This window comes from Rhipicephalus microplus, chromosome 8, assembly GCF_043290135.1.
Source record: "Rhipicephalus microplus isolate Deutch F79 chromosome 8, USDA_Rmic, whole genome shotgun sequence".
Taxonomy (NCBI): Eukaryota; Metazoa; Arthropoda; class Arachnida; order Ixodida; family Ixodidae; genus Rhipicephalus; species Rhipicephalus microplus.
Window position 1 is genome coordinate 31,681,645 of NC_134707.1, and position 14,155 is coordinate 31,695,799.

At 45.0% G+C, this 14,155-nt stretch overlaps 1 protein-coding gene across 1 annotated transcript in view; it reads right to left on the reverse strand.

The window, feature by feature from the left end:
• Window positions 1–204: 204 nt before the first annotated feature.
• Window positions 205–14,155, reverse strand: part of LOC119165754 (uncharacterized) — a 73,058-nt gene continuing 59,107 nt past the window's right edge. Inside the window, exons 7-8 of the mRNA XM_075871461.1 lie at window positions 3,030–3,095; window positions 205–269 (exon numbers count right to left, since the gene is read on the reverse strand). Of these exons, the coding sequence (XP_075727576.1) occupies window positions 224–269; window positions 3,030–3,095 (112 nt within the window). The 3' untranslated portion in view covers window positions 205–223. The remainder of the gene's footprint in view (window positions 270–3,029; window positions 3,096–14,155) is intronic.

The following is a 14,155-nucleotide window of genomic DNA, read 5'->3' on the forward strand; positions in this document are numbered from 1 at the left end:
CTCCTCCATTACGGTGTCTCTCATAATCACATGGTGGTTTTGAAATGTTAAACCCCACATACCAATCAATTCTTTATATAAAAGCTCCGTGCACTTCAAGAGAGTAGTGAATGATAGGAGACTGAATAAAACGCTTTTTGTAGTTAATATATATGTTATAAATTATTAGTGTTAGGCCACAGTGCAAATTTAACATTTCATGTGTTCGAATAGTGGTCGTTGTTTATTTGCCTGCCTTATTTTCTTCCGTACTCTTCTTGGGGCATCTCCTGAAGAACACAAAGAATACAGATTTAGACATTTTTTTCACAAGGACGGTTACCCAATTGTAAAATGATTTCAGTTCACAAATAAATAATGATACAGGTGACTTATTACTTGTGTATAAAAATTATGGTGGCAATAATCAGTTGCTATATTGGCATGACGCTACTTCTATCAGAAAATAGTAGGCGACTGATTTGAACTTTAGTGCTCATATTAAAAATATTCATATTCTGTGAGTGCTAGTGAGAAGAATGCTTGTGACATGTGTGAAATGTTATAGGTTAAGCGCTAATCCTGTGACTCCACTCCCGGATCCTTCTTTATGAGCAATAAGTAAAATCTAGCCACCAGGTGCAGGCAAGCCGTGTATCTCCTTTTGTTCGGAACTCTTGGGCCAAAAACAGTTGAGCTATTGACTAAGAAAAATCACGAGATTCTTTGTTTCAATCGAACATAAGATGGGGAGATTACGAATACAAAGACAAAACGTTTAGTGACTCCTTATAACATGCTTCTTTTTCGACAATTGTTTCTTAGCTACAATTTGACCCATAATTTAGAGTAAATTATCAGAAAGCTTCATGAGGCCGCGCTTCTCCACCTCTTTGCGCATGACCTTGGTTTCATATCCTAGTCAGAAGTGGAGGAAACACTTTGCAGCAGTAGCACGTGTACTAATTAAAGGTGATTAAGCGCTTTCGTATTCTGAGGCATACATAATTTAAGAAACGTATTTTTTACAAAATTGGGATGAAAAAACTATACCAAAGCAATTTTTAGTAATAACGAATAAAACACCCGTACACAGGTTCACTGTTCATTCAAGCTTAACAGTACTACTAATGAACCATGGCTATGATAATTACTGGAAAACAGCAGCCTCTCTTATGTTTCATTCCCATACATTTTTCTTATCCTCCACGGCTCTAGTGGCAAAGGAACTTGGCTGCTGACCCGCAGTTTGCAGGATCACATCCCAGCCGCACCAGCCGCATTTTCAATGCAGGGGAAACTGCTTGAGGAGCGTGTGCTTAGACTTCGATGCACGTTAAAGAACACCAGATATTCATCATTTTTGGAGCCCTCCACTATACAGCGTCTCTCATAACCATTTGGTGGTTTCAGGACGTTTTTACCCCGGATATTGGTATGGATTTTTCTTACGCATCATGTCCAACTTTATTATATACATCGTGCTGCGAAGATTATGAACGAAAGTTATCGGGTAGTGTAAGACTAATATCTACTCAGCGCTCCCTGTATTACCCACATCTATTTATAGGTATGCTTACTAGCCAGCCACGTAATATTATTTAATTGAAATACAGTTATAAGTAGTGAATAACTGCCCTTTTAGGTTTGCTGTTACCATTATAGGAGAGTTAGAGAGTATAATCGGAACATTTTCCACTTTTGCCAAAATGGGTGCGATAAAGCTGTAGTTAGGTGTAACTCTGGGTTTCTCCTGCGTACTTTTACATGCAACATATTATACGACAACTCGTCTAACTGGTTATAAATATAATTTGTAACTTAGTTTTATTAGCTACAACTGCGAAATTAATTTTGTAGAATTGTGTGCAGGGCTGTCGGGTGGAGTGGCACGGCGCATTCAACTCATATAAAAAAACAGAGCTGTGGCACATATCAGCTAGTTGCGGCAGTTCTTTCGTGGGAGCACGATTTAGGAAACGCATGACGGTGTTGACTAGAACACTTCCGTCAGCACTTCGTACGACCATCTGGTGGGCGCAAAGCATTGCGGGACACTCGGACACCGAACACAGCGACCATCCATTAAATGAACGCGGGGCTCTGATTTGCAACTTAAGTGCACATGACGGACTGTTAATCTGCTGAGCGTTATAACGCGGCGAACATGATGCTGCTGAGAGAGATGTGTTCATATCCTCAGAACGTGACCATCACTTTAGAGCGCCATGCTTTAATTAGGAAAATTTGATGCAGTGGTGCTTTTATGAGACTGGCGGCGAAAGTTGGAAGGTGTCTTTAAAAAGGCGCCAAGAAGGGCAATGTGAATAAAAGAACTACATTTACTCATTCTAAGTCTCCTCTCATGAGTGTTATATGAGAACAGACTTTTTACATCAGTACTGAAGAAAGGGCGCTCAAACGTCACACGGGCAGAAATTTAAAATTCTTGCAACAACTTTTAAAAAGACCTATTTCTTTTCGCATATATTCATGAAAGTGGGGCTAATAACACTCTAACGGCGAAAAGTTTCGTTTATGTACCTTGACAAAATATTCACGGAAAAAATTATTTTTTATGCACATCAATTTCTACTTTGTCAACGCACATATTATCTTTACTGTGCAGTACTGGTAATTTAACAATGTGCCTAACCAATCAAGCTCGATGGGCTACTTTGAATATAGTGCTCAGGATGACCAGTGAAAGCAACACAAGAAAATTATAACCTGCTTGTGTCGTGTACGGTGTGGGATGCTTTTTTGTTTATCTTATGCTGTTTGTGCTGCTCGTTGTGAACTTACTTCAATGTTATTCCGCGTTTTGATTTGCATTCTAATATGTAGCAGTCCAGAATATTCACATTAGGTAGTTTTCCAGCGTACCGCGAGGCACCAGTGGTGTAGCTGCGCCTTGAGATATACACTTTGGATGTTACTGGTTCTCAGAATAATTTTGCTCATGTGCAATTCAGACGGACAACTTAATTCTCGCATTGCAGATTATACTATAGTGTTATTTATGTGCAGCAAAAACTAGTGCTACTTACTTGAATATTTCCGTCAAATTTTTTTCGTCTTGCTCTGACAAACTCGTTGGGCTTTTGAAGCCGAGCCTATGTAACGAACCACAAAACAAAACATTATCATTTAGGTCAAACTAAACTTACTTTTTGTTAGAGATCATTGGCGAAACAGTAGCCGCTAGGTGTTTTTGAAAAGAGTAAAAAAATATGACATAATAAGAGTGAGTACACATATGTTAAACATACGACTGAACCGGAGTGATAAATGAAAAGGAAGTGAAGCGAAACTGCATTAAATAAAACTTTTGTAGGGTAGGTAAAACTCGGTTCAGAACAATCGGTGATTCGATATCAATAATGATCGATAAAAAAGACTGTATTTCATTGGGATTGTTGTTCAGATAATTACTTCAATTGCTGAAGTAATTGCTGTAAAAATATATTTCTTTTAAAGAATAACAGTAGGACTGAGTTTCTGATATTCGTGTATTGGCAGCTTGTTGTTTGCGCAACAGAATTTTCTCTCTTTGCGAACTTCATAAAAAGTTTATAAAGAGGGCATGAAGGACCCGGTTTGGCCATGTCACTAACCAGGGTTCTGTTCAGCACTCTGCAAGGCATTTAGCAGTTCAGGGCATCTTCATCAGTGAGCGACTACAGGTGCTTGGAAAGAAGGGCATCTTCGACATGTATCAAGTTCCACCGGATATCATCGCTGACCAGATACCACAGTGGTTCAACACTTGTAATTTGACTCCGCTGGCCGCACCAATCAGCAGTCACTTCGTTACATCATTTGGAGACACTGCTATACAAGAAACACCTTTCTGCTTGTCTTCTGTGGTCACAAAGGACGTGGATCGGCCATGACACTAACCAGGACTCTGGTTTTCGTTCTGGAGGACCGTCGTAACAGTTATTCTCTTCGTAGAGATTTTCGTTGTATTATTGTATTTCCGTGCCCATGGAAGTGCCTTGATATTGCCTTTGAATGTCTTTTCGTGTGCAAAGTTGCTTCTCTGCAAGGACATTAAAAGTAAACCTGGTCCCACGCAAAAGGAATTGTTCGAGCAATCTATTGAAGGTCAAACTGTAATCTGCAATAATATTGCAGAAATGAAAGCGTAACCACGTAATGTCAAAACTCAATTCAGTAACCTTCAGCAGATGGTCGTTCATATTGACGAAAAGCCGTCTGAAGTACCTTCAGCTTCGGTATAAGAGGTTCAAAATGTGCCGAAATACATAGAACCCGTTATGACATTCCTGTCAAAGAAACTAACTGATATCAATTACAAAAACAGGCGATCAAAGATAATTATTTATGGCATTTATGAATTCCCCCAGAAAACGGAAGCACTTCTCAAGGAAAAAGTTATAACGGCGGTATTGCGGGATAAGATGAATGCACACTGTGAATCTATCGGCCACACTCACAGGATTGATTGATATGTGGGGTTCAACGTCCCAAAAGCACCATATGATTATGAGACACGCAGTAGTGAAGGGCTCCGGAAATTTCCACCAACTGGAGTTCTTTAACGTGCACCCAAGTCTGAGCACATTGGCCTACAACATTTCCGCCTCCATCGAAAATGTAGCAGCCGAAGCCGGGATTCAATCCCGCGAACTGCGGGTCAGCAGCCGAGTACCTTTGGCACTAGACCACCGCGGCGAGGCCGTGGGAACCTTGGTGATATTCTGCGACATGCACTGTATTGTACGCCCATATGAGTGATGTGAGTCACGGACAAGGCATGAGAAAAAAAACATTCAACAGAAAACGTACTACGCGACACAGTACGAAAGTAAACAAACCAGGTGGGGATAATATGCAATGTTTTATGAATTATAAAGTGAATTGTGGTTATCCAGTGAGTGTGTCATTAATTATGTGCAACGTGCTGAGGTTCACACGACCTGAGGTTCAGCAGCCGAGTACCTTAGCCACTAGACCATCACGGCGGGGGGGGGGGGGGGAGGGGGGCACTCACAGGATTGAACACTAGGCCGGCAAACGTGTGGTCGTTCTCTATCTACAAAATTTTAACGAAAAGAAGCTGATACTTGATAGCTGTCACAGGCTTAAAGAATCAAGCGTATGTCTTTAAAATGACTATTCAAAAGCGACTCTGAAGAAAGGGAAGCTTCTGTAGTAAAGTTCGAAAGCAGAAAAACTACAAGGTAAAAAAGTGCATTTGCTTCAGCACAAAATGAAGGTCGATAAAGAGTTACTTTTTTTGTTGGTATTAGACAAAAAATATGTGCGTCAAGATGAAGAACAAGCGATTCCAGCAGTCTGACGCATGACCCTTTTTCAATGATTATGACAAGTGTTGCGTATAATCAACCTAAACTCTCGTAGCGTAATTATTTGAAAAAAGTACCTTTTGAAATTTCGTTACCAGAGGAAGATGCTCACATTGCCGTCATGACTGAAACATAGCTGCGGACAGAAACAACTGACAGGGACGCTGTCCCAGCTATTGTCAAGTTTTTCTTAAGGATAGAGCTTCTAGAGGACGTGATGTGGCTGTAGTAATTTACGAAGACAAGTTTAAATCAACAAGCAACTCCTATCTATCAACCGACAGGAAAGCAGGATCTCCAAGACAGCCCCATTAAGCTTCACATCGCAAGATTCTGCACTGAAGATCAACTCGGTCAAACATGCCAAAAGCAAGATAACATTGTATAGAAAACTAAGAACTTTTTTTTTGTTTGTCTGGTTTGACTGGGGGTGAAGTCCGCTTCTCCTGCGAATCTTTCTCCCTCCAAGTTTCACTTGGCTTTGCCCTGTTTATTTTTCTTTTCTAATAGGCGTTGCCTGCAATAGGTTTATGGTGAGAATTGAGAGTTTCCTTTCTCTTTCTTCACAATGAAGAATGCCCACATTGAAACCCGATAGATGCTGTTATCTTAGAACATAGTGCCGGCTTAGAATGTTCATGCAGAAATACCACGTGCTTGAGCCATAACGTTTTGCTGTGCCCCATTTATAGGCCTCCTGATGCCACCCATGACTATCTAGATAAACTAGAAAAATACTTTTCTCAAATATACAGTTATATAGTGCTCCTAAGGTGGACCTTAACTTACCAGGCGTTATTTGGAAGCGCTTGCAATCGCTTCCAGAAAACAGCAAGCATTTATGTTGTATGCTGAACATATAGCCAACTCATGACTTAATCCTAATACTGCGGAAACGAATACGCATACAAGTAACTTGGAAACTTGAAGCGGATTTCATTTATTTCGCCGACCTGTTACCAGAGCGTACAGCTGAAATTGTGGAACGTGTTTCTGGTCACCTTCTTGTCAGTGTTTGCTTTCGCTTTGTTGCTGCTATGAAATCGAATAATTTTGCGAAGCGTGCATTCAAAGACTACAAAAGTGGAGACGGTGCATCCATAATCGAACATTTGAAAACGAGCCTAACTAATTTTACGGACACTGATGTCAACTCACTTTACGTCGTTTCAATGGTGCGTCATTACTGTGGAGATATATTTGTACCAACCAAACAAAAAATATTTCGAAAGCCGATATAATTGAGGACGCGTGAAATCACCCACCTGAAGTAAAAACTAAAGATATTTGGAAAACGGTGCATGCCTATTCGTAATGCAAAGGAACTATAAGTAAACGTTGCACATGCTTTTCGAAAGGTCACTGTAACGATGGAATTGATTTATTTACAAGGTGAAAAGTGAGAGATGCGCAGCGCAGTGCTACGGACAGGACGATCAGCCCTACAACGGCTCACTGCTCGCGCGCGCTTCTTTCTCCCCTTCCTTGCTTCGGTGGAGTCTTGTCGTGAGACGATTTCTCCGGGTCGAGACGAAGCTCTCCGAGCGAGTTAGGTAGCCCGACTATGATAATGCTTCAGCCGGGCAACGTGCACAGTTTGGGTTCGACGTGACCACTGGTTGTTAGAGGTCATTAGAGGCGATGATAGATGTCATTCTTCACCTTTCTCGTTATGCTTCTGCATAACGAGACAGAAGAGGAACTCTCTGGCACACGGTAAATAAAAAGACCAACCCGCTGTTGCTTTCTGCATAAAAGCGTGCAGACGTGCGTATGTTCTGTCGCCTTCGTCTTTCTCGCAGGACGTACGTGACAATATTGCCACATGGTCTGCTTCTGTGAGGACCATGAGTTGAAGAGGACAAAGAAAATCGGCCTGAGCTGCTGCTTGGCTATTCTACTCAACGAGCCTCTAAAGGCATGTTTGTCATCAGAAATGTGACAAGATTGGGTGATACAGGCAGAACTGGCGCAAATTCATAAACACCTGTGAACAGATTGCTGTGTACGAATGCACGCATGTCGCTATGTTTATGTTAGATTAATGGAGGAGCTGGGTACAGACTTGCGGTTCGCCCGATGCACAAGACTCCGCCCAGCAGCATAAACGCAAGCCCTGTGCTCGCGGACAACCCTGTTCACGGAGCAAGCCGCCGCCAACGAGACCCACCACTTGAACACCGGCACAGACTACTGACACAGCGACTATGACTTAGACACAAGCTGCCGAGCAAGCTCCGACACCTTCTACGCCAATCTACTGCATCGCTGAGAACCCGCTCATGCCTAGCCCTTTTCACGGAGAGCAGCATGATGATGTTTATGACTGGCTGAATAAGTTTAAACATGTCGCAGTGATCAATTACTGAAATGAAGTGGCGAAGCTCCGCAACGTGCACACTTGCTTAAATAATGGTGCCAGGACGTCGTTTCTGAACAGTTATGATGTTTTGACACCTTGGCGCGAGTTCCAGTCACCATCGGGAGACCTCCTGGAGTCCCGATCACCATGAACGGGTGAAGCGTGCACTGCAATCATGCATCCAGATGCCAAACGAGACCATCTCGATGCACGTCGGGGACATGACACGGCTTTTCAAGCAAGCGGATTGTGCTATGGCAGAAGAAAAAATCCATGCCACCTGATGCATGGCGTAAACAAACAACTCTTTAATGGTTTGGTGCGTAGTTCAAGCAAGAGTGTAGCTGAGTTTTCTACAGAAGCAGCAACAATGGAGAAACTGCTGCCCAAACGGTTTACCCTGTTTGACCATCAAGTGAATTCCGCATCAAGTCCCGATTTTTTCGGCATTCTGGAAGTACGAGCACTGAAAGGATTCGCAAAATCATCGGCGACAAGACCAACCGAGGTTGGTTATATCACCAGTGTCATCCATGATGAGGTCCAGGAGGTGCTGCATGCCCTGATTCGAAAACGGCTCTTGTGTCTACCGACAGTCGCCGCCGTACGTACGTGAAAGCCTAGTGCTATGCGACGCCTCTTTCTAGTCCAGCAGCCCCAACCTCCACAGTGCCACTTATACCGATCAAGACGATGTCATACGTATTCATCTAGACAATGATGCCGTCAGTCGTGATTCATTCAGCGCGCTGTCGTTTGGACTTTCGATTGTCGCGAAGCACTCTCGCGCAAGTTCAACCTCTGGCGTACGTCGGACAGACGGCCCAAAATCTTCCATTGCGTCGAGGCTGGTCACATTTAGCGCGACTGCCCATACCGGCCACTTGGACTGCACGGGTTTTAAATTAATTCCCCTCATCTCCAAATCGGTCTAAGGCCAAGGGAAATCGTAGAGTATCTCACGTAGCAGCGTGCACCATTTACGACGGTATTTACGGTCATCATCTCAGAGGAGACCCGAAACCACTAGGCAACGTTTCGAGATGACGGCACGGCGACGCGTTCTGAGCCCTAGTCGGGAAAACTGAAGGTAGCGGTCTTTTGGGGCAAGGTCACTGGGACTGAGAGGAACGAAGACCTCACATCTACACTTGTACGCAACGCCGAAGACATTTTGTGAGAGTTTGAGAGCAGTAATGAATAATCACCAATACCCCACATCCACACACTATTACCGAGTGTCACTAGAAATATCTGTGCTCATTGATGATTTTCAGTTCAGTGCCTTAGGGGACACTGTTTCAGCCTATTCGATTATGACCGGGAGGCTAGCAAAAGATCTCGGGAAATTGATTACGCCGTGAAATGGAATGCGTATTCGAACAGCTGGTGTTCCCGTTGTAAGACCACTGGGTCGTTATACGGCGAGAGTGAAAATTTGTGCTTCAATGTTCGTTGTCACCTTCCTCGTTCTTCGAGACTATTCACGTCAGCAGATTCTCGACAGGGACGTTTTTCGAGAACACGGCATCATCATGAATACCAATCAGCTCATCATGACCTTTTTTACTTAAGGCGCAGCAGATCGAGACACTTATAACTGCCATAGAACTCCACTGCGGCTTGCTGGCAACAGTGTGATGATGCCACCTCGAGTGACTGTTTCCATCGAAGTCACTTGCGAAGACGACCGAGACAGTGGGGTAGTGGCCGAAAACAACTTATAACTTCTGATGATCCAAAGTGCATGCGCCACCATAGGCGTCGTGCATATCCGTGACGAACACTCGGATACCAGATACAAATTTCAACTACGAACGCCAGCACACTTTTTTGCTGAACTACCATAGCGTATGGAGACCTTGTTGCCAATGTCACAGAGCGCTTCATGTCCGAGGAAACGAGTGACCATGAGAAATTTCCAAACCACAACGACGCTAATTCGACGCTGTCACAAGAGATGAAGGCTACACTTCATGACCTATTGAGGGAGTTACAAACATATTTCCCCTTTTCTCTTGAAGTCCATCAAACACACCTAACGAAGCATCGAATTATTATCGACGATTATGTTCGCCCCATCATGCAGCAGGCTTCGCGCGTTCCTGCCAAAAAAACGTAAGACAATTTAGACAAAAGTAAAGCAGATGCTCGACCATAGGGTTATTCAACCACCCAGCAGCCCCTGGTCCTCGCAAGTTGTTCTAGTGAACAAAAAAAACTTGGCGCAGTCTATGTACGATGACATGGTGTTTTTGTTAATTTGATAGCTCACGCCAGTCATACTCTTTTTTGAGCTATTGATGTACACTTGTACATCAAATGAGAATACCTCGCAGTCGTGTGGGTGACGACTAAACTCCAGCCTTACCTCTGCGGTCGTTCCTTCAAAGTAGTGACTGACTACCACTCGCTCTGGTAGCTGGCCAATCCCAGAGATCCACCTGGCTGTTTAGGAAGTTGGAGTTTGCACTAGCAGGAGTTCGACATTACGATTCAGTACAGATCGGGGCGCAAACACGAGGATGCAGACGCATTTTGTCGAGCACCTGTGCGACACGCTGTCATGAACTCCGAAGATGAAAATGGATTTTTGGAGAAGTCGGTGATTCGGGCCCTATGTCAAGACAGTGAGTATACCAAGAATTGCGCCCTGTTTTTGATTCCAAGGAACGACGAAACTACCAGGTTTAGCGACACATTGCTCGCGAGCTGTCCTCCTTTTGTCTGAAAAGTGACCTTTTTTACAAGAAAAACCCTCTTAGTAGCGACAAAGCATTCCTGCGTGTTGACCCTACCGACATGCGTGATGACATCCTCTTTGCGTGCCGCGACGTACTCACGTCAGGACATTTGACCTATTCGCGGACTCTCCCCAGAGCGCGCCAGCAGTATTTTTGGCCACCACTATCAACTCAAACACAGCCTTTCACACAGCGTACATCGCTGTGTGAAAGGCTGCAGGGAGTACCAGCACCGCCAGACTGCGCCTGTGAGACCCGCGGGCCTGCTCCAAACGTTCACATCACCGCGGACACATTTGGACCTTGAGGGAAAAGTTCGTCTAGGACCCCTCCTTTTGTTGTCATGCGGGGACAAATAGATTATAGTTGCGACAGTATATCCCACTGTTTAGGCCGAAAGAAAAGTGTAACCCCATGGAGCGGCCTCTGAAGTTGGAAAGTTCTTCGCCTACGAAACAGTCTTAGGGCATGGGGCCCCGTCATGCGCAATCACGTTCTAAGGGACGTCGTTTGCAGCGCAAATGATGGAGGACATTTTAAACGCGAAGCAATTCTTAGTGAACTTCGGCGACCTTGAGCGTATCTATCTATCTATCTATCTATCTATCTATCTATCTATCTATCTATCTATCTATCTATCCAGCCGCTTACGTTTGGGTGCTCTCGTGGTCACCATTCTGACTTGGCGTCAACCAAAATCAGAATGGGAGGGTAAGATGGCTTGACAAATATGACGCACTGGTGAAGACATGAGTAATGTCACAATTCCTTCACGAACGTCGTCTAACACTTCCCGTGAGACAGTGGCACATAACCATGGGTGGGTGTGTGCCTCTAGTATGCGGCTATGTGCCACAGGCGATGGCCACTTGGTAGCTACTTAGTTCAGGTCATGCACTGACGGAAAAGAGGTGTCAAGGAAATGAAGCGCCTCCTCTTGACACCCTCGAGGATATGATTAGAGTTACTACTCAAGAAGCGACTTATCATATTGAACATACTTCAAAATATTGTCAATATGAAGCGGAACTGGAACGGCTCAGAGCGATCCGTCGTCGTGCCGAACGAAGATATGGGCGCACTAAGTGCATTCACGACTTGAGGGAGGCAAGGCGTCTACAGAAAAAATTCAGCGGCGAATCAATTCACTTCAGTCCTTTCGGTGGAAACCTCTGTGCGAACTGTTGGATCCACACAAGCCTTTGACGCAGACATGGAGGATTGTTCGTGGCCTACGAACATCGCCACATCAACATCGCCCCTTCAAGTGTCCATCTCTCCAACAAGGCCGCACCGAAATTGAAGTAGCAGAAGATTGCTGCATGAAAGTTGCTGGTCAGGCGTCCGCGTACACCACGCGTCACCAATAAAACGCTCCAGTCTCCAGAGATTCATGAATTGACACCTTTTTCTCTCTAGAGGAACTCCAAGCAGCCTTGACGGCATGCAAACGATCTTTATCGCCTGGTCCGGAAGGGATCAGGCACATGGCTCTATGCAACCTCGGCGAAGCAGCTCGACGGGCTCTTCTATCCATGTACAACGACTCGTGGAGTAGCGGATTTGTCGCTCATTCGTGGAAATCCAGCTGCCTCGTCCCTGTGCTTAGACCAGGTAAATTCCCTCCGGACTTCACCTCTTATCGCCCCATCGCGCTTACCAGCTGTTTCGGGAATGTGATGAAGAGGATGATTTTGACTCGCCTAGAGTGGTACCTGGAGCACCACGAGGTATCTACCCTTATGCTATGACGGGCTTTTGGCGTGGGCGGTTGGCAATTGATAACGTTATAGACCTGGTCTCATCTGTTCAGCATCAAAAAAGACTGAAACGTTTATCTGCGGCGTTGTTCTTGGACGTGAAAGGTGCATACGATAACGTGTCACATGAAGCCATTCTGGATATCATGGAAAATGTTGAATTAGGGGGTCGGGTTTACCAATGCATCGACAGCTATTTGAAAGGCAGAACTTTCTTTGTACAGACAGAGAATGGCACAACAACGCATCATTGCATCTTTCGTGGTGTGCTTCAAGGTGGTGTTCTCAGCCCCACACTTTCAATCTAGCGCTCCTTGGGCTGGTTGACGCACTTCCAAAATCTGTCCATCTATAAATATATGCAGATGACATCTGCATCTGGGCATAAGGCGTAACCGGCCTCCATTTGCGTGCCCGGCTTCAAAGAGCAGCTGCACTAGCGACAAAGTACCTGGAAGAACGGCGACTAGAGCTGTCATCAGAGAAGTACTTGCTTATAGCATTCACGTATAAGGTGATGAGCCCATATGTTATTAAAATAAACGGACACACGATGAACTACGTGAAGACCCACCGATTCCTCGGAGTCATAGTTAATCGCGACCTCTCCTGGAGCCCTCACATCGCCCACATGAAAACTGAACTTACCAAGACCACCCACGTGCTGAGGTTTCTTGCTGGAAGAACATGGGGAGCATAGGTACGAGCAATGCTTCAACTCTACACTGTTCTGTTCCTCGGTTATATGCGATACCGCTTACCCGTGCTTTGCGGGATGCGAAGAACAAACTTGCGCGTCCTCCAGTCGATCCAAGCCCAAGCACTGAGAATATGCCTTGGTCTCCCGAGATGCGTGTCTACAGCAGTGACAGTCATCATTGCGCGTGATTATCCAGCCAACGCATACATCCACGTAGACGCTTTGAGAATGCACTATTATGCTCCTTTTCCCCCACCCCAAGTGTAGCGTAGCCAGCCGAGCCAAGCTTGGTTAACCTCCCTGCCTTTCCTCTCTATTTATCTCTCTTTCTCTCTCGCACATAAGACATTTCGCTCGGCTTCCATCTCATCACCTCGCCTCACTACGAACTTCTAGGCCCCACTCAGCGTTCAGCACAACTGGAGCTCATCATTGCGCAGTTCTTCCATTGCACTTCACGCATTCAGCATGGCTGCCGATACCATTATGGTGCCTACTCCCACTCAAAGCCCTTCTTACAATTCCTGGCATCCAAAATAAGAAAACACCGTCGCATCTAGCGCTGAAACAGGGCCCATTACTCTTCCCGCAAGAGAAGCACAACCGACGCGTTCACATTTACACGGATGGCTCGGTGTCTTCAGTAAGCTCTGCAGGGGTGGTGGTTATTCCCGCAAAGCACATTACAATTAAATTCATGACATCGCATTTGACGTTGTCGACAGCTGCAGAACTCGCCACCATACGTGCAGCACTGGAGTTTATAGTTGAAGAACCTTCGGGAACTTGGTCTATCTTCTTGGTCCCGAAGGTCAATGTCTTACGTCACCCTTTCGACATGAACCTAAAGAACAGTTAGTGGCTGAAATAAGGCTTCTTAATCATCAAGCAATCGAGAAACAGCACAGCATAGTGTATCAGTGGATACCAGGTCATTGCGGTATATATGGCAATGGCTGCGCAGATGAAGCTGCTAGATCTGCAGACGACGGTACCCAATACACAGCCATCCCGTTCTCAAGAACCGACAAAGCTACAATACTTCGTTCGCTTGCGCATGACCTCACAATGGTTCAGTGGAACTCAACAGACTTCACAAACGCGCGCCTGCATAACTTGGATCCCGATCTGCAGCTTCGTCTTCCCCCAAGCATATCTCGAGCTGAGGAGACACTTCTATGCCGCTTGTGGCTTGGAGTGGCCTTCACGAACGCATACTCTTATCTCATTGGAATGGCCAGCTCTTCTACATGCACTTAGTGCAGTTGGGAAGA